Source organism: Anopheles stephensi, chromosome X (assembly GCF_013141755.1).
Source record: "Anopheles stephensi strain Indian chromosome X, UCI_ANSTEP_V1.0, whole genome shotgun sequence".
Classification (NCBI taxonomy): domain Eukaryota; kingdom Metazoa; phylum Arthropoda; class Insecta; order Diptera; family Culicidae; genus Anopheles; species Anopheles stephensi.
In genome coordinates, this window is record NC_050201.1 from 13158694 (window position 1) to 13178506 (window position 19813).

Sequence of the window (19813 nt, forward strand, 5' to 3'; positions counted from 1 at the left end):
TTTATAGAAGACGCATATACATATCGTTTTATGGAATGGGAAAAACGGGAATATGATCAGGATGTGGATAATAAAATATTCAATACGTAAAGGATTACTTTAACTCCAATTGTTTTACATCCTGTTCCATACTTCAATCCAACTTCCATCCTCATGGAAGCCTTAGGTCCACATGGAATTCCTTACTAGAGTCTGTAATCCCAGCAGCAACTCATAGAGCACAATCATCAATCAATCAACGAAGGAAAAAAGTGCTTTCTAGGAAGAGAATTGTTTCGATGGATTAAATTGTCAGTGATGCCACCTCGAAGCGCCAATAATAGAATAAAATGCCACCGGAGGATAGTACATCCTCCGCTTCAGCTTAAGCTTCTTATTTGAACACTTGAGGTCATGCCTGCCCTCCTGGTCCTGCCATATTAAAACTGGCTTCGTTATCGGCTCTACCACCGTGCCGCTCGCTTCACCTTAAGCTTACCTAATCCATTTTCTTGGAATATTCCAGCAAACGATCTTGATGGTTCAAACAAAATATTCAGATAAAGATACAATCGACTTATAACTCAGTAGACCGCTGCACAATTACAGCTCAGTTTAAAGGACACAAAATTGGTAAATATATCGTGAATAAGATTCGTCACTCCAACTCAAAGGGAAATTATGCTACCACAGCTATTACCCGTACTTAAACGAGTTCCGTTTGTTTCAGGTTCATCGCGAAGCTGCCAGAGAAGATACTCTTTACCATACTATGTGTAGATAGTAAAGCATGCAACAACCATGTTTATGATAAAGAATATGGTCATACCGTTGAATGCTGTCGCAATCGATCTTCAACATCTAAGCAACCTAACCATCTGAAGGTTCATGGTACAGGTTCGGTTGTACCTTAGCATCCCTCACGAACATGGCCCTGTGGCCAGGTACCCTGTACTTGGAATGATACCATTCCTATGCATAACTCTCATGTAAGGTACTCTAGTACCTATCTTAACGATACTTAAATCAAAGGCATATTAATCGTCAAGCTCTTACCTTGACTCGTCGAGCCGTGGCTGTTTGCTCGGCAGGTGTTCCTCGCTAGGAGACAGTGTCCGTTTGCGACGATTCGGAACCTAAAACGAGGGAAAACAGGTGACCATTAGGTAGTTGATTGCAGAATCCGAGCGTTTGCCCGAGCAGCACCGGATAACATCTTGCCGCCAAGGGAAATCCTATCTCCCTGCCATTTCCAATCGGTACACCGATCCGGATCTGGAAGCTTTGACGGGGAACCATGCTGGGCATGTGCTTCCCCATGGGCATCCATCCTGGTTGTACCGGGTACCGGTCGCGTCCCGCATTCCGAGGTGTATCCAGTACCCGGATCAACCAAACGGCTGGAAGATGCTGTCCGTGAAGCGAAGGCTGCTTGGATTTGATTGAAGTACGTGCCGGATTTTTGTTCTTACCCGGGACGCTGTAGCTGGAACCATCGCTCGAATTGCGTAAAGCAACAAATAAGCAAACGGGTTTGTGAGAACGTTAAACAAATGTGTTAACATTGAAGCTAGTGTTTGGTTTGGGATCCGCAAACCAACAACCGATACGGAAGATTCTGTTTTCCCTTCACACAATCCACACACACACACTCACACAGAGGCAGAAAGCCACTGAAATACGGACGGCGTTCGCACGCACACCACCGCCTAACAGCTGCTGTTACTGTTGCTGTACTTGGTGCAGGTTTTCAGACCGATCTCCGGGTCCGAGGGTGAGGTGTTCCCGGTGTTTGGTTGGGGAACTGCGGTGAGACGCTGTTGTTTTGAAGCGAAACGGCACGGGCACCAATACTACCACTCGTGAAATGTCGGCAGCGGCAATAAAATCAACACAACAGTGCAAACGGAAAACCGAACGGCGGCGGCGATAAAACAACCAAATCTAAAAGCAAAAACATGAAATTAGTTTCCTTCAGGGAGAACCGGCAGCCGCCATTGCTGCTAGCGAGCTGCAAAATTGAATGCCGGTTTCAGCCCAGACTCGAGATTTCTTGGAAACTGTAAAGCCGCACGGCGGCCACAGTTTCGGAGGGCAAGCGCTACCGTCCCGCTTGGCCATGGTTGTTTTGGCCGGGTTTTGCCAGTAGTTAAAAGTGCTGGAAGTTCATGCTTACCTAATAAAATATATCAGTTTTCTAGTACAGCAAACGTACCGTGCAGCAGGTCAGGCAGAAAATTCGGAAATAAAAGAACAGAGGAAATCAAAGGCTGCTCAGTTGAATCGCGAAAAACCGTTTCCGTAGCCTGAACCGGGAGCTTTTGACAGCTCACGGTTGACAGCTGTCAAAGATGCGCTTCACCCGGTTCGAATGACACACGCACACAACCATCCGTTATTTTTCATATTTTATTGCCTATTCTTTTTGTTCCCCCAAACATTTGGTGGTTTTTGCTGCAGAAGGTGATCTTCGGATAAATAATATGCTACTATTTTATGACATTAATTTTTTTTAAAGTATTTACCATCCACAACGGAAAAAACATCTGATTTTTCATCATGTGATACCATACCAGCCACTTTCACATATGTATGTGACCGCACACATACACAGCCGGGGAAAATAGGGCAAAAATTGCATTGCACTGGTACGAATAGCACAACGCATCAATACTGGCTACCGGAATACGGTCTTCCGCCATGCGCCGTCCCGTCCAAGAATCAAAACATCAATCGGAAGATGTGAAAAATGGTTCCCAAACACAAATTCTCCCCTTTTTTCTTCCAAAGGAGTGAAAGAGATTTGATTTCTTATTGAGCCGATAAATGAATTATCATTATGAGATTATTGAATCGTTCTTATAGCTTAATTTTGTACATAAAAACATCGCATTACCACCAGAACATGTGCGTTTCAATAAATAATGCTCAGAGCGTTTCTTTAATTAAATTAAAACGTTCCGAAGAAAGGTTGTTTCCGTTGAAACCTGGTACCGGTGGTATGGTGTGTTCGTTAAATTCTACCAAAAACACACTCATTCTCTAGAATTCTTTAAGCTTTACGTTTGTCACACTCAATTTGCATTGTTTTACATGTACCTAAGCAACTTTCTTCAAGAGTTTGTTGAAAAAATAAATAAATATTACTGGTTCCATTTGAACGTGACGTAACCGAAACGGTTCATGTGTTTCGGTTTTTGGCGAGCGCTACCTATGTGTCAAATTTGGAAGCTACGTCCGGAGATGGTAGATTCAAAAAGAGACGGTTTGTACACAGATTCGCACGACACAATAATTTTAAATTATTATCTTTGAAGTTTATTTTCTGCAATCTTTCCAATTTAAGAGGGATGTTGGGGCACTGTTTAAGATAAAAAAAATATTTTTTTTACTATTTCCTTTATTATTCCTGCTACCCGAAGTAAGTACACGGACGCAAAGACACCATTCTACGCGAAAGGATACGCTCTAAATTAGTTTTGAGTTCATGTTTTTCACACCAGTTTTTCACCATCACGGGGGGACAAAAAACTGCTCTGTTGCTCTCTGCTGCATCTCGAAAACGGGTTTCCTCTCTCTCTCTCTCTCTCTCTCTCTCTCTCTCGAGCAGCATGCGCGGTACGGTTCGCATGCTGTTTTTCTTGCCTCCGTAGAAATTATCGTTTTGCGCTCATTTCTACGGAAAAACTCAAAATTTCGCTTACCATGCCCTCAGTACACCAGCCGGGATTGGGGCGACCGCTCTATGCGTTTGAGTGTGTGTGTGTGTGTGTTGGAGGAAGCATTGCAGTTCAACGAAGTCGGAAAAACCAACACACCAACGGTTACGGTGTGGAACCGGTACGGTGTTTGAAGCGTTGCGGTTCACATGCTCATGCGCACACAGAGGCTGGCAAAAGATTCGGTGAGCTTGGAATTTCCCAAAAAACCGGCAGGAACACATGGGGCCTACCAGTGCAAATGCCACCGGGATGGATGTAGGTGGAGGTAGAGAGGGCGGGGGGGGAGATGTGGGGAGGAGAGGTTAGACGAGATGCAGGAAAATATTGGGATGGCAAGAGAAAGCACACGGTCACGAGAACGCGCTTCGCGATAAAAGAGAGTTTCTGCTTGCATTCGTTCGCATTCGATATTGATTCTTGGGTGGAAATTTCACCGGGAAACGGGGGATATGGGGGGCAAACCAACAAAAGCAAAAAAAAAATCGGCTCACATAGGCACGGTAATAAACCGCCTTCGGCACTAGGATTGACAGAGCGAGCGAGCGAGCGAGCTAATGCGTTGGTGTGAAAAAAATGGGAAATGAAAGCGAATTTCCACTGAGAGCGCACGAGCCGAACACGAGGGATGTAGGCGCCGGCCCTACAGAAAGCAGTGGGGGGTGCAGAGGAGTCCGGTCGGAGCGCACTAGATCCTGCCGGGTGTAGGAAAGCAGGGAAAAATTGGATACGGCGGCGAATCGGGATCCAGTGTTCTCCCGTCCGTCGCTCGATCTAGATCCTGTCCGCGGATGTGTGCGTGTGTGTATGTGTGTGTTCGTGTATGTGTTGTGTGTGTGTACGCTAAGGATATACTGTAGCTTGGTGTTGGGCTTTGCTGGGCAGCATCAGTATTCACAACAATTCTTCCACCGTTCAACGTAACCCTTCACTGTACAAAGCCTAAGAATGTCCCCAAAATATCCGGTAGGTCCGCGCGAAACGATTGGCGGACAGGAGCGTGAACGGCAGCAGTAGAGGCTCGGCCCAGACCCAGACCGCATGTCACATGCGGTGTACATCGTCCAGCGACCCAACTACCCGTCGGTTGTTGTGTGTTAAGGACTGCCCGAAACGGTTCCCCAAAATCCGGACAACCTCCATACCAGCCAAAGAGAGCTAGCTAGCCAAAGAGAGCGTGTGCCAGAGAGAGAAAGAGAGAGAGAGAGCGCGTGTGAAAGAGCGACCGACCAGGTAATCATGTATGGGTGCAATCGTTGGAAAGCACCTGCAGCAACCGCAGCACGTGTACCGTGTTTAAATCAATTCAAAATCCGCACCTTCAGCAGCAATCGCTTCGTGCAGTAAAGGTTAGGTCCCAAGTTGTTGGGGACTGGGGCTTGAGACCTCGTGTCTGGTGATAGTTCTTGTGATAACTAGGCATTGCTAGGCCTCAAACGTAGAGCTGTGTGTTCTCCAACCACACGAGGGGGGACTAGTCCATCGGGAGGACCATCCTTCCGTTTTCATCTGATCTGAGGCAGGAAGATGTATGTGAGTATTGTGTGTACGTGCGCTGTGTCCTATTGTTGCGAACTCTCCCCGATCAAAGAAATCAAATAGAAATGGACGCGGGGATGCAAAAAACAAACATTCAAACTGTGCTGATGCCTTGGCGATAAAGTCGAACTACCTTCCTCCAGACAGAATCAAACAAGCAGAAAAAAAGCTTCAATCATCATCATCATCATCCCTCCGCAGATACCAGCGTCGTTGGGTTTTTTTTTTTTTTGCTGCAGTGCCGGGGATTGACTCATGTGGTGTAATTAAGACACCGAACCCGGACCTCACGCTCTCACCAAAATAGCTTTTTTTCGTGGTAGAATTGGCGGACAAGGTTCGATTCTCCATAGAGAAGGTTCGCTCGGTAACTGGCACAGAAGATACCGTGCACAGGAGGCAAACAAACATACATACACACAGAAAAAGGTTAGGCCAAATCTTGCGCGCCAGCTCGTTCGACCGACCGGAAGTAACGTTCAAAAGTTCAGCGCTAGGGAACACGCGTGTGTTTATTTGTCTGCCCACTATACCAAACAATCCCAACCCTTGCCCCAGGCGCGTCGTCGTGATTTCGGTGCGTGTTATGTAAAGAATTAGGGGAGGGGGGGGGGCGAGTGGGGGTGGCGTCATTTTACAAACAACCCGGGCAGGTGACACGGAGACACGACAGCAAAAAAAATCTCGCCAAACGCCGAGGGACGGGATTAGATCGTTTGAGTGATTTTTGAGGGAATTTCTGAATGATTTGCCATTTTTTTGTTTGTTGAGGATATTGGTAGGGGTTGGTAGAATATTGGAGGCATTTGAGAAGCGCGTACGTTGAGCTGAGCATATATCGGTAGTGCAAACCGAAGGAAAAACAATTCCCTCCACGTAATGGGGACTTCTCCTTCTTCCTTGGCACTACAACCTCGAGAGGTCTGCCATTTCTGGCTTTCTGTGGTTTAATTTTACACGTAGTAAAGTAGTCAGCCCTACGTACGGGGAGGTGTGGTCTGGATTTGAACCCCGGTCCTGCCGTGTGAAGACCGGCGCCGGTATCGCATCGGCCACCGGACCACCCCATGGGTAACGGGGACTACTTTCCAAAAAAAACTAGTAAATGTCCAAAGTTATCCTTTTGTCGGCTTCGCCCAGGTGAGGCCTCAAACAGCAACAACAAAAACTTCAAAGCGTACACACAATCAGCACACATCATAGCCAAAGGTGGTCGTTTTTGTTGTTTGAGTTGTTGCCAACACCGATCAGGCTGACTCACACAAGGTGCAGGCCACTGTTCAGACTCCAAAATGTCACGCGTACCGTCGACCGTTCTTCAGTGTCCCGGTCGTTCAAGTCACGCGAGAGCACACGAACGGTGTGTTTGCGGCTTGCTGAAACGATCACAAGCACGTGAGCGCGAATTATACTTATGCCTGCTTCCCACCTGGCGAAGTCTGGCGGGTAAGGCACCGGACGGCGAGCGGTGGGGAAGAAAGGTAATTTTTTTTTTGGCCCACTAGCTCCTCCTAATCGAAACAACTGCCCGCAATACCCCCTACCGTCCCATACCCCGCCCTGCTCCATTACGCCTGGGGTGACCACGGTTTCAGTACAGTTTTGATCTATTTTAAACCGTCAAACTGACAGTCCTCCGCCCAAACACTCACTCACTGCCACATTCCCAGCCGCGAACGAGCGGACATGCGAGCAGTAAAGGGCACATCGGTTCCCCGTTTTGGAACTCGCGTTACAACGTTTGTTTTTTTTTTTTTGTTGCGAAACGTGCGATCATCTGGCGAGCCGAGGCAGCTGAACAGGGTATGCGATAGGGTTGCTCAGGACCGCCATGCCATGGGTGCGTGAAATTTACGAGTACGTGAACGGTGTGCGAAATGATGCTAATTAGGCGGACGGGGTGCCAGCGGGTTTTGCCTGGGATAAAACGTTTAACGTGCTAATATCAACAATATGCGCTGCCCCGGTAGTAGCGAACGAACAGCGAACGTCCAACCGGCGCAGGGAAGTAGTGGCGGGCGATGTCGGGTTGCGTACCTAAGCGTGATGTACTAACTGCAGCACAGAGTCTCAGTTCGGTTCGCAAACTACTGTTTGCTTTGGAACTGCACCAATTGCCCCGAAAGCTGTTCGTATCCAGCCGTTCGACTGGTTGGCCGGGCAAAGGTTGGCCCCGCGGGTGGGGTTTCTGCGAGTTGATGATTTACACGAGCGATACCGCACGATGAAACGGTTTGTTTTGCCAAACCTCGAACTTTACCAAAACCAAACCGTTTTTGCCGCTTTATTTGCTTCACGTACCGCACGTTCGCAGGCATAATCTCACGATTACATAAATAAACATGTAGGTGGCGGTGTACAGTCGCGGTACCGGAGACGGGCTACAATTCGTACACGGACGTAACCATGCTCTCGTTGAAGGTTGAGCTGAATCTTTGAGGAAATCATCACACGACCAAGCGAGAGAGAGAGAGAGATTGAACGACAGAGAGACCGAGAGTGATAAGAAGAGTATATCGAGCAGGTGCGATATCTGGATGCAAGTACCCATCTGTACCGCGTGAGCATCAAACCGGCCAGCGAGAGTCTGGTCGCTCTCAGCGTGCCATTATCCCGACGCTTGGTGGTAGCCGTAGCTGTGCCCCCGTTGGAGCGTGAGCGGTGACTGCACCATTATCATCACCATCAGCGTCGTCCGGCTTGATGACCAGCAGCGCACTGGAGGCGGACGCATTCTAGAACGCTCAGACAGGACACTGCCGGTTAGCGTGCCATCAGTCAGTCACGCGTCGGCAAGCAGAGATAAGCGAAGTCGATAACCACTAGCCACTCGGACACGGCTGTAACGCTGGTCCTGGGTGTTCGGTACCGCAACTACCTAGAACGATCTGCCCGGAGCACGTAGTTATAGTGCGAGTGCGGTGTTAGATAATACACACCACGGTCTGCGGCAGGTAGACCAAAAGCCAAAGGTCGTTCAGGTGGGCGACGCACACACACACACGCACCTCACCGTGGAGTCTACGCCAACGGTCGAGCCGGTGGCGATGGCCCCGGAACCGGTTCCGACGACCAACGGTTCGTCTGACACCACGGCCGGGACCACGTCCAGCGGATCGACGACACTGCTCAAGCAGGTGCACCGTATGCTGACGCCACCAGCCGACCTGCTCGAATGGAAGGATATGCCACAGCATCTGCAGTTTAACCCGTACGTGCTCACCGGGTACCGGCCGCTGCAGGGTGTGAAGGGTTGCCTGAGCAGCCTGTTCTACGTACACAATGAAACCATCAATATTCTTACACACGGTAAGTGATTTCTCTAACGTTTCTTAGATACCAACCGGCACCTAGCCTTAGCACCAGGACTAGTATCTGTGATATAGCGATGTAACGCTTCATCGGTCCTATGTAGTGTTACGGTTCGTGCCATGCTCAACTATCAAACTGTAAATATCCTAAGTCATCCGATCAACCTAACAATCAACATTCAAACTCAACCTTGACGTAGATGTCCAACCTTGACGTAGATTTAGCTTCTGCATATTGAGGTGCGGTGGTAGAGGCGACAACGTTCCGCTGGTAGTGAGGACTGACTATCCAACTACGAGGTATCATACTAGTCTAGTAAGCCACAAGTACTAGCCATAACCTAAGATGTTGTTAGAGCAAGAAGAGATAGACATATTGTGCCTCACCAACAGTATCCGTAGACGATAAGTGTGACTAGGTGCTTCTTTACACACAACACCTGCCGCCTTCTACAGCTGAACATCGCGATTAAATGTGATCTACTCTGTTTCTCTTTCTCTCTCCCTCTCTCTCCCTCTCTTTCCCGCTCCCATTCCCTCGTATTCCCCCCTTCCTTGGACCCGGCTGCAGGCATTCCAATTGTCTACATCCTGGCAACAGTGCCGGCAATGATGCCATGGGAGAAAGACTATCGCTTTCTGTCGTGGTGTCATCTGGTCGGTTCCGTTGCACCGTGGTGCGGCAGCTTCGTCTACCATCTGTTTATGAACCTGGAGAACGGCGAGGGCATCTACTACCGGTTGCTGCAGCTCGACATGCTCGGCATATGGATCAGTCAGAGTTTCGGTAAGCCGTCGATCGTCTGCGTTCGATCTAGGGTGGAAGATGCTGTGACAGGAAGTCCCGTATACTTCCTGCACTTCGTCCACCGTCCGCATCGCGACGATTGACCACCATGTGTGATGTGTGACATTACTTTTAACACGTGTGAGATTATGCCCTCCCTTCTGGAGAGTGGAGGAAGTCATAACTTCTCAAACAAAAACAACACAGATGTACATTTCTTGGACCGTTTCGCGTGTTTTATCGCACGTTCTCCGTCTTCGGGATGGTGATGTTTGAGGTAGGCTAACTATGGCACGGACAAGAGCTGGACCATTTTCCCACCTGTGCCATGGTACTCCGCACACTCAAACAGTCCCTAAACCCACGCGGGGAAAAAGTCAAACGGTGCAAGCAATATACGGAACGAGTGAATATCGTCAAGGTCGCCTGTGTGTACAGATCCGCGGCGTATCAGTTACATCGCGTGATCTTACACACTTTAACCAGGGATGTTAAACGTTCATCTGGCACTGGGGCATCAAGCGGAGGTGGACCCGGTCACGCCGGCCAGCAATAGATCCTGTACCCGAGATATCTGTCTGACAACCGATGTCCATGAAAATCCCCGTAGAGTACTACCATCCACTTTACGGTGGCAGTACATGTGGCGTGACCGTGGTCATTCTTTCTCCCATATCGAATCGACTGCTGCCCTTGCCCCAAAATCCCTGGTGATATACGATAATCTGACAGATGCGTTTAACATCCCTGCCTGTTACTGGGTATTGGCGATCACGTGTCACGAAATGCGTTCTGCCCATAGTTCCGTTAACGTTTTCCCCTACCGCCCATTCAACAGGAGCGCTACCGATGGTAACGGCAACGGTGTACTGTTTAAACTTTCCATTAAAATGGCTGCTCATCATTTCCTACTCGCTGCTGTGTATCTGGGGGCTCTTCAAGGTACGGTATGCAAGCTTCCGCCCCATCTCGGACGATTGCTATTTCTGGCGATGCAGAAGCCAAAAAGCCCAGTGTCCAACTGCGTGTAATTGAATTTCAGTACATTTATTCCAAACTGCTTTTTTCCCCTTTTCCTTTTTCGTTTCGTCCTGACTATCCTGACATGCAGGCAATGACGGCTTCATCACCTTGGCAGCGACGGTTATGCTTTCTGCTGCCGTTCAGCATGCGAATCATGCTCACGTTGCTGCGAATCTCGAAGCTCGGTGGCGGCAATCCTACCTCACTCACCCACGTCTTTCTACAGGTAAGTACCGGACGGCAGTAGGACCCTGCCGAACGTTTACCAAACCGTGGCCGTTCACGTGGCATCACCTTGGTTTGGTTTGGACCGCGTGAACCGTAAACACAATTAACTGCCTTGGGTGGTGTGCAGTGCGAATGCACCTATTGCCCTGTTACGCTATTTTTGAACAACATTCTATTTTTTTCCTTCCGTTGTGGTCTTTGGCTGTGATCGCCTCCACCCGATGGTTTTCATTATTGATGGTCGTGTTGGTGGGTTTTGAAATTGAAATTAAGTTTTTCCCCAACAACACCAATCAAACACAACGCTGCGACCGATGCAAGTCGCGGGAATTAATTTTTAACGAGCTGCACCTAACTTTCCTACACCAACAATCCGATACCCAAGCTGCATTCAGAGAATTCCGAGCTCTTTACCCACTTTCGAGGGGCAGCGTATGAACGAGGAAAACGTGATGAGAGGGCGCAAAAAAAAAGCGGATGGTGATAAATAATGTATACTAATGATAGTTTCACCGGTAATGCCCACTCCCTCGTCACACCAATGGACGGGCGGTTCGACCCCTTCAATGAACCACGAGAGAGTACTGGCTCGGAGGGACCGAAAGCCGTGTACACCCATGCGCCCTCATCAACCGGCCCGGATATGGCAGCTTCTAATCAAAGCAAAAGACCAACCCCCGGCTCGAACACTCAGGAAAGAGTAGTACGTCGCGAGCCAGTGGATAGAAAGTCCATAAATTACTAACGACCTTAATCGGTGTTTGAAATGTTATGGCTACCATGATCACTGGGTCCGCCCGCGCACGCCGAGGGAAAAGCCAGGGACCCTTGGCCCTGGGGTGTCGTCCCTGGAGGGTGCTGGCGAGCTGTAATCGATATGAAGTGCTCGTGTGTACGCTCGCGCAACCCAACCTGGTAATCAACCTGCAATCATCCGTTATGATATCCTTCCAGACCGGGTAACGGCACGCGCGCATCAAGGAATCACGCGTCATGGCGGGGGCGATTGCTTTGCGCGTCCATGAAATGTATCTCTGTCTGTTGTCTTTTGCTTCCGGGTGCGGGGTTTTTTTTCCGTTGCGAGGATTACTCATTGGCATTGGGAGGTTTCGAGCTGTCAGGACAACGATGGACAACGTGCATCGGTGATGGTGTCCATCATGGCAACCAGCTCTCGAACAACGGTGATTTCTATGGATGTTTGCCATGGTAGCAATGTTGCGTTGGCGATGTATAATTTCATTGTTTCACTTTGTATCATTATCGTTATCGCTTCTATCCCTTCTGCCAATACCCTTGCGCTGGTGGCCAATATGGCGTCCATTTTTCAATAGAGGGGGGGAATGAAGCAACCCGTGGAACACCTGACACACGCAGATACACAAACGACCAACAACAACACCAAGCACTATAATAGCATTTCCCAATCCCAACAGGATGCCGTGTCTGCCGTGGGTGGAGTAATTGGAGCGATGCATATCCCCGAGAAATGGTTTCCCGGAAGTGTTGACATCTATTTGAACTCGCATAACATCATGCACGTCCTGGTGGTTGTTGCCGTTTACTCGATGCACCAGGTAAGTCAGGGATAGTTGCACGGTCACGTGGGTTTGCAACGATGCACCTCGCCCCTAACCTCCCCACACCTATTCCCTCCCTCCCCTTATTGGACACGGTCCCGGGTATGTATGTAGGTTTCTGCAGTGTTCACCCGGGATGTGCACTGGCAAAAAAAAAAGTGATGGAAATTCGATCAATACGCTAGCAATTTAGCTTGGCATATGAGATTTTCAAGGTTTCCATGGTACCGTAACCAGACCAGCGAACTCTCGTCGCGTTGATTACGAATTCTAGCGAAACTGCCACCACTGGCAAAACAAAGGCATACATGCAGTCGGCTGAGCGCGGATGGTAGAAGTTGCTAGTCTAACTTTTGCCTACTAACTACTGCTGTGCTCGTCGCGTTGTTTCCAAGCGTACTGGCATTAGCGTGCAAGGCCATTCGTCGGAAAGCATGTGTGAGATATAGCTATACGGCTGCGTTCATTATGATTGGCTATGTATATATGTACCGAGAATTTTCATTACGCAACCGGGGAAAGTTAAACGTGTTTGTTAAGAACTATTTTTGAAAGGATTTCCATGCAGCAGAAATCCCACTGTAGGCTTTGTGGAAATTTTGCCGATAATGTAAATATCGCTGGAGGCGCCCAGTACTTTACTAAAGCAGCCAATAATAGGCAGGCGATTTTGACTATAAGGGACCTGATTTTGTAATGTATTATATTGAATTTGGAATATTGGGTCCTCTTTTAGGCTAAATTATTTTTTTTTTTGCTTGAGATTCAACCGTTGGTATAGAGGCATCGTACAGCATTCTTGACGCAGGACTCTGGTAAACGAAGTCACAAGAAGCCTAGGTATGCTACGACCAGACCTCTTTAAGTTGTAGAGCAAAAAACGAAGTAGAAGAATAGTTTAGTATGGCAGGAACCAATATCGAATTCCATCTGGATTGTCATCCCGTACGTAGAACTAAGACTTTCCAGGTATAGGTAAAGCGTCCGGCCAATGAACGTAGCGCCGGCCAGAAATAGTGATCCAAGACCTCTCGAAGTCCCCGGGGGCAGCCCGGTGGTACATGCGACATCAACGTCGGTCTTCACATGGCAGGACCGGGGTTCAAGTTTCTTCTGGGCAGTTCCCTAAAAGGTCTTTAGGCCAAGAAAGAAGAAAGTGAAGTTTTAGAGGTGAAGAGGTAGTCAAGAGTTAATAATTATCATAGATTTTGTCGATCAAACGTACGAGGCAAGAGACTTCGTCTAAGCGATCTCGTCCTTTTTAAGCGAGCTTGGTCGCACCTCAATTAATCCTCAATCTCCGCACTCTTAACAAAGTCAACGCATACTTCACGAGCAGAACGCATTCGTCATCTTCACCGGCCATTACAACGTGGGCTTCTCGCCCCAAGGGAAAGTTCTCATTATAAAACTATTCCCTCGCTATGAAGTTCTGCCCTCAGCAAATAGCTCTACGTACACTTCGAGCACTTCACAGGAGCTAGGTTTTCGCCCTTATCGAAACAGTTCTCTGGTGGCCTCACCTTCCTCACATCTCCTCTTACACTACGCCTGATGCCAAACATAGATTTTTCTAGAACAGCCTAAATAGAGAGGTTGAGCTCCTGTACACAGGCGGATTATGAATAGTCTTCTACAGGATCTTGTCGCTTAAAAGGACTTCAGTGTCCAAGAGTCCCATAGATTAAATTTCTCTTCTTCTCAGGACCTTCTGAAGTCTTCCCACTACTCCCACCCTGTAAGCTAAGATATTCTAATAATGGCTCTCATGGATGTGGTCTTTCTCGCAATCCGACCTTCTAGCATTTCTAAAAGACTTCCAATAACCATAAAAATTCTACCTTTCATACAGGCCACCATACGGGACATCGAGTGGATGCAGCGAGCAGAGTGTAATGGACTCAACTATACCTCAACGCTAAACATAGACTCGTTAAACGGGTCACATCTAGAGCTATGACTTGCACCGACAGCAACCACAGCAGCAGCAGCAGCAGCAGCATCATCAGCTCAACAGTGTGCTCCAGCCATTCCGGTGCTGAACGCAGAGCGGGCAGCACTATCAGCAAACGCTGACCATCACGTACAGCCCGTGGTCCGTCAATTCGAGTCAATATTCGAGTCGATCAAACCGTTCGAAACGGTTGCGATTTGTAGCGTGTTTGAAGTGCGCCTTTCGATAAACTAATTTAGACCAGTCGTCCAAAGCAAACACGAAGCGATGAGTAGCGTACGTAGTAGGGCAGCCATACTCGCTGCTAGGTAATTGGTAATTAATTGTGCAAAAACCGCAAGCCACCAGTAGGCCAGCCAGCAACAACATCCAGACACCCGTTTAGGCTTCCTCAACATACATACACAAACACATACAGTTCTTACCACACCATTTACGTCAGCCAGCTAGAAGCAAGAACTAGACAAAAACGGCAAGACAAGAGAGCAACTACACCAACTTTACTCCAAGCACCTTGAGTACGCTTGCCGATGCCATATATTTATAGGAGGCTACCACAAACCAGGAACTGCGCTTCCCTTTCGCATTGCTCTAGTAAGAAAGCCGACTATTCCGAGGACCGTTCACGGGTCTCGTCTCTTCCGTTTTGCCCACCTATTGCACAGAACACACAGAACTTTCGACACGTGAGTGATCGAGTGAGGTGCCTGAACGTGAAGTTTATTTTTTTTTTTAAGAAGAACTACAGTGAACCTTACAACAGAGATACAATACAACATGAAACCCCGAGAATTTTGTAACCGGTGGACTGAGACCGGTGAAACGATTTCAGCCACCTGTAGTTTGCTGCTTGCTGAGCACTGGATCTATTCTCTCTTAGCTCCAGTAGACCCTGGCTGCTGATAGTAAGGGGGTGGCCGAGCGGAGATAACAATACGTCACAGGTAGAGTTACTGAGCCTAGCGGCTGTCAAAACTTCCGCGCGGTATACTAACGCTATTTTCGCTCTCTTTCTCTCTCTGTCTCTCTCTCTCTCTCTGCTTCTTTCCACAGATGCACCTGAACCAGATGGTACGCGGTGACACTAGAAGGCTCCGTAATAATACAATACTATAGGCATACAGTATATGTTGCAGCCTAGCGATGCACGGACGGTGGAGTAGAATACCTTGATTGCGACTTATTACCAGTAGATAGAACAAAATTGAACACAATTCCTTGTTGGATGATGCGCATCTGTATCGCCGTCAACGCACCGTACATCTAGAAGCATCACACTTAGAGCGTAGCTTTCCTGCGACTGTTGTTCCGCATGCGTTACACTGACCGTGTTACACTGAAGGTGTCGGATGTCCGAACGGTTAGGTCTTGCGGTTCAACAGGCTGGGAAGACTCTTTCCCTTTCCCCCCCTGCTCCCAGGGGTTTTTGGCTATCTTTGACCAGTTTGACGAGGTGTTTGTGCGGGCACCGCTAGCCCCTCTCTAACCAGTCACCGGATATTCTTGCCGAGTACCTGTGGCCTGCCGGGTGCTCGTCGCTTTCGTCCAGGTGTACACTCCTTCGTTCATCGTACCTTTTTAAAACCCCGTAGGATACTCTAGCTAAGAAAACAAAGAAGAAGAAGAAGAAACACTGTTACGAAAGGCTGTTTAAGTATTAATTTCCTCCCCCCCCCTACAACAGCAACAACAACAACAAAATGCTCTTTAGCGTTAAGAATAGACGTACTACACTACCTGGTAGCGGGCAAACACACATGACGCGTTGCGGCGTTTAGCGATGAACTGTATTACACGCAAGAAAAACTAAAACTAAAAATAGCTAACAAAGAAGTAGATGTTTGATGACCAGGGCCCAACACACTATCGTACTGGTTTCCTTCCCAAGCCGCTGGACCCGTTCGGTTTTCACGCTTCAGAATCGGCCGTGCTTCTCGGGTTGGCCTAGTTTCTTCTGTTCCTGTGACCCTCGTGTTACGGGGAACTGGATATCTGTGATCACTACGTTTGACATTAACTTGATAGCACGCTGATCTTTCCGATCTTTCCAGCATGTGTCTGTGTGTGTGAGTGTTTGTGTGATTCGTCGAATCAGCGAACTTCACTTTTACACACACACACACACACACACAGACATACCAAATGTATGGCTTTCGTTTTGGGGTAACAGCTCAGTGCCGAGAGCATCAAGACTGGAGCCACTTGCTTACTCGTATACGACTAACCATACGGACATTGTATCGGATTTGATAGATAAGGTCTAACCTTACCCGTCAAATTCCGTACAAAGTGTATAAGACTAGTCGTATACGAGCAGTGACTCCAGCCCACATGGGCACGAACTGTAGGTGTAGTTACGAAGAGTAAGTTGGATTGACGTGTAAAAAAAATTTGGCTGATGCCATCCTTCCCATTCTGCTCCTGAGATACCTCCGACTGCTTGTCAGGATATCCTTTCCGTACCAGTGGCGGATCTAGCCAGACAACCTACTTCGGCTACCGCTTATAAGTAGCCTCCATAGTAGAGGCCTCGAGTTGGGGGTCTAGTATACATGGCCTCATATAAGGAGCTCCGTATGAAGGACCGCGCCGAAAGTTGTCCAAAAATTGTTCTCGCACACACAACTCGGCCAGCAGATCTCTAGCAGCAAGCAGAAAGCAAGCTTCAAGGTACCAGATCCGCCACCGGTCAGAACACAACAAGAAACCGAAAAAGCTTTATTAGCTATTAGCTGTATTAGGTGACATGTTAGTCACAAAACCGAGCGTCACATCACCGATAGCACCCAGTGACATTGGTGACAGAGTTTTTGCACTTCTGCAGCGGTAAAATAGGGCACGCACTGTAGGGCTTCTGGCTGGCCTTCTAGTTGCTCTGAACTAGTTTGCTTGACACGTGCAATTCTTACTCAACCATAGCTATTTAAGTTTTACTAGCTCCCAACAGCTCCACTTTCCTTCCCTCCCCCCCTTCCTCCCCCCTCTCCACACCACTAGCGTCTCGTTAAACCCTCAGAACTCACCCCTCAGGCATATCCACCCCAAAAACTAAACAAAAGAAAACACTACTGTGCAATGTGATATTATATTTTTCGCGCTTTAAAGTGTTTTTGGTAGGGTTTTTCAGTTACGTTTTGGTTTTTTCCGTTCTTCCCCTTTTTTTTTGAAGTCGCTGCTGCAGAGGAGAGCGAATGGAAGGATGGCCGAAAGGCTGCAACGCATCCGAATGCGGATGTGACCAATTATGGAAGGACAAATTTAGGCAACAAAAAGATAAAAAAAAATTTGGGAAATTTTGGGAAAATTTAAACTAAACGAAACCCGGATGATGAAGCGTGTTTTGGAATGCGTCATTTCCCAACCCGGGATAGTAAAAGCGAACTTTAACACAAAAATTCAATTAAGCTGTAAAATGAGCTTTTTTGGCGGAGGGGTGGGTGAGGGGGGGCCGGTCAACCAGTAACAAACCAACTCCCCCCCCCTCCCCCCCCCCGGAAACCGATCCCGGTTTGTTAGAGAATTTTCCGAAACAAAGGCAAAGAACGATGTCGTCACTCACACGACGTCACAATTCCACGGTGAGCTTTCCCGTACTGGCTCGACCTGCACAGCGTAACTCTCGTAACTAGTTAAACGTTTATCACCGATCCAAAAAAAAAAAGGTACCGATACTGTTTGCTTCCTTCAGCGTTATTTGTAGCGAGAAAAAGAGAGAGAGAGAGAGAGAGAGAGAGAAAGAGCTATAGAACGAGAGAGAGAGCGAGTAGAAAGAAAGAAAAAAACACAAGCAGAATAACATATTAATTATAACCAAATTAATAGAAATTTATACATATGTAAAACTCACACACAGACACACACAATTACTTCAATATTAACACAAAGATACATGAGTGCGTAATGCGAATCGTAAATGCTAGAAGAAAAAAAACAGATTCAAAAAAATGTGCGTTGACCAACCAACAGGAGAACTCCAAAATACTAAATCACACACATACAGACACAGACACAAAGAGATACTTTAATCAAGTTTTTGGATTTTTCGATCTAAAACTTGAGCATCGTACATCATATAATCTAAAGGGACTTGTTTAAGTGAGTTTAGGCAAAAAGAATATGAAAGAAATAAAGAAAAAAAAGAAGCCCAAAACAAACTGTAGGAAACCTTCCATTGAAATAAAGCAATAATATATACAAAGTACACATAAACAAGCCCTCCACCCCCTTCGACGGTCCATATGGGCTAGTGGCCAATCGCATCTTCTTATCTGTAGCGCGATTAGACAAGCTACGAAACATTGTAGAGTGTGAAACTACGGATGGGTAAGTATCGCTATTGCTGTAGCTGTCTATCAGCTGCTCGAGATGATGCTGATGTCAGCTGATGGGATGGGAGCAACAAAGTAACATTGTTATGAAAATATAAGTACGATCGTATTCTATTTTCTTCCATATTTAGGTCAGGTCAGCTTGGTTAATCGGCAAGATGTTTAATATATATTACCGAACATCTCCTGTTAGAAAACGAGACATCTTCATGATTTGTGGTTTATGTCTAGACGGGCTACCCTGTCAGACTTAGTGACATTGATGCTCGACCTGTTCCTGTACTTTATTGCTGACAGGCAGGAGCTATGCCATATACAGAGACTTTAAGGCTGGTTTTGGACAAGTGGACGGTCACATGGGTTTCAGTGGACTTCTTTTCTGGTTCTTTGCTTCCCTGAAGAACAGGAGCAGAGGATCTCTCCGATCCGTCATATTTAGAGCTCTTCAGGGTTGCTTAAAACTTGAGCCCTCCATTGTTCTCGCTTTTCATCACGGATTGCTGCACATCTCTCCCACCTAAAGGATTTCTGCTGTTTGCTATGAAGATTTTACTTGCTGTGTCCTTGACTTATGACTTTCACTCCCTCCAAAGCTACTTTGATGCAGTTTGAGGCGTTAAGGGCTCCGACGGGCGTATCATCCCCCATTCACGGGCACTCATTTGGACAAGTGAGTTACGCAAAAGTGTATCTTTTTCAGACTTTTTCCTACAATAATTTATTATTATAGGAATAATTATTATAAATTATTATCACATCATTTTTTAAAAATTTTTGCTTAGCTTTTACCTAAATTTAAGGTAACTCAGTAGCGAAAAGTGAGTGCCGTGAGTTGGGGAGGGGAGGGGGGACATCTATTCAGACTTGAGCCTCATCCTTTGCGTCAGAATTGCATCCGAACTATCCTCCACCGTTTGCGCACAACAAAAAATTGTTTAAGATTTTCCTGAGGACATGCGCAACGAGCCTACCGCATATTTTTAGTTCATGTGCACCTTTGCTGAATCCCTTTATCCTCATGGAGTACCAGGCGCCTCCATCGAGTTTGGTTTGTTTGTTCGCAAAGCTATGTTTGTTCGCAAAAGCGCCACCACATTTAAAATACAAGAATTCAAACAGCGACAGTCGAACAATCTCAAAATAAGGTTCACGGTTGCGAATCTTGCTATAAACAGAATTTTCCAGATGTTTTTGAGCGAAACTTCGCTTAACCAGCTGTCCAAGCACACATGGGAAAAGGTGACCTTACATGATTTAATTTTTTTCATTTAATGTTTATTATAAGCTTTTTGTATTTCATTGTCCTAGACTGTGACAGTAATAGCATTTAGTAAGTATAAGAATACTTTTAATATTTTAAGGGAC

The 19813-nt window shown here is 47.1% G+C and overlaps 1 protein-coding gene across 11 annotated transcripts; it reads left to right on the forward strand.

The window, feature by feature from the left end:
• The first annotated feature begins 3752 nt into the window (after positions 1-3752).
• Positions 3753-18329, forward strand: LOC118508512 (progestin and adipoQ receptor family member 4). Of its 11 annotated transcripts, none has more exons than XM_036048408.1 (8): positions 3753-3883; positions 7586-8546; positions 9120-9335; positions 10174-10277; positions 10447-10584; positions 12023-12163; positions 14019-15064; positions 15174-18232. In XM_036048408.1, the coding sequence occupies exons 2-7, from the start codon at positions 8285-8287 to the stop codon at positions 14124-14126; spliced, it is 969 nt and encodes a 322-aa protein (XP_035904301.1). In that variant the 5' UTR covers positions 3753-3883; positions 7586-8284; the 3' UTR covers positions 14127-15064; positions 15174-18232. The 11 variants fall into 11 exon arrangements, with proteins under 11 accessions (XP_035904301.1, XP_035904316.1, XP_035904255.1 ...); XM_036048423.1 differs by having other exon boundaries at positions 3795-3819; XM_036048362.1 differs by lacking the exon at positions 3753-3883 and adding an exon at positions 4244-4931.
• Positions 18330-19813: the final 1484 nt, after the last annotated feature.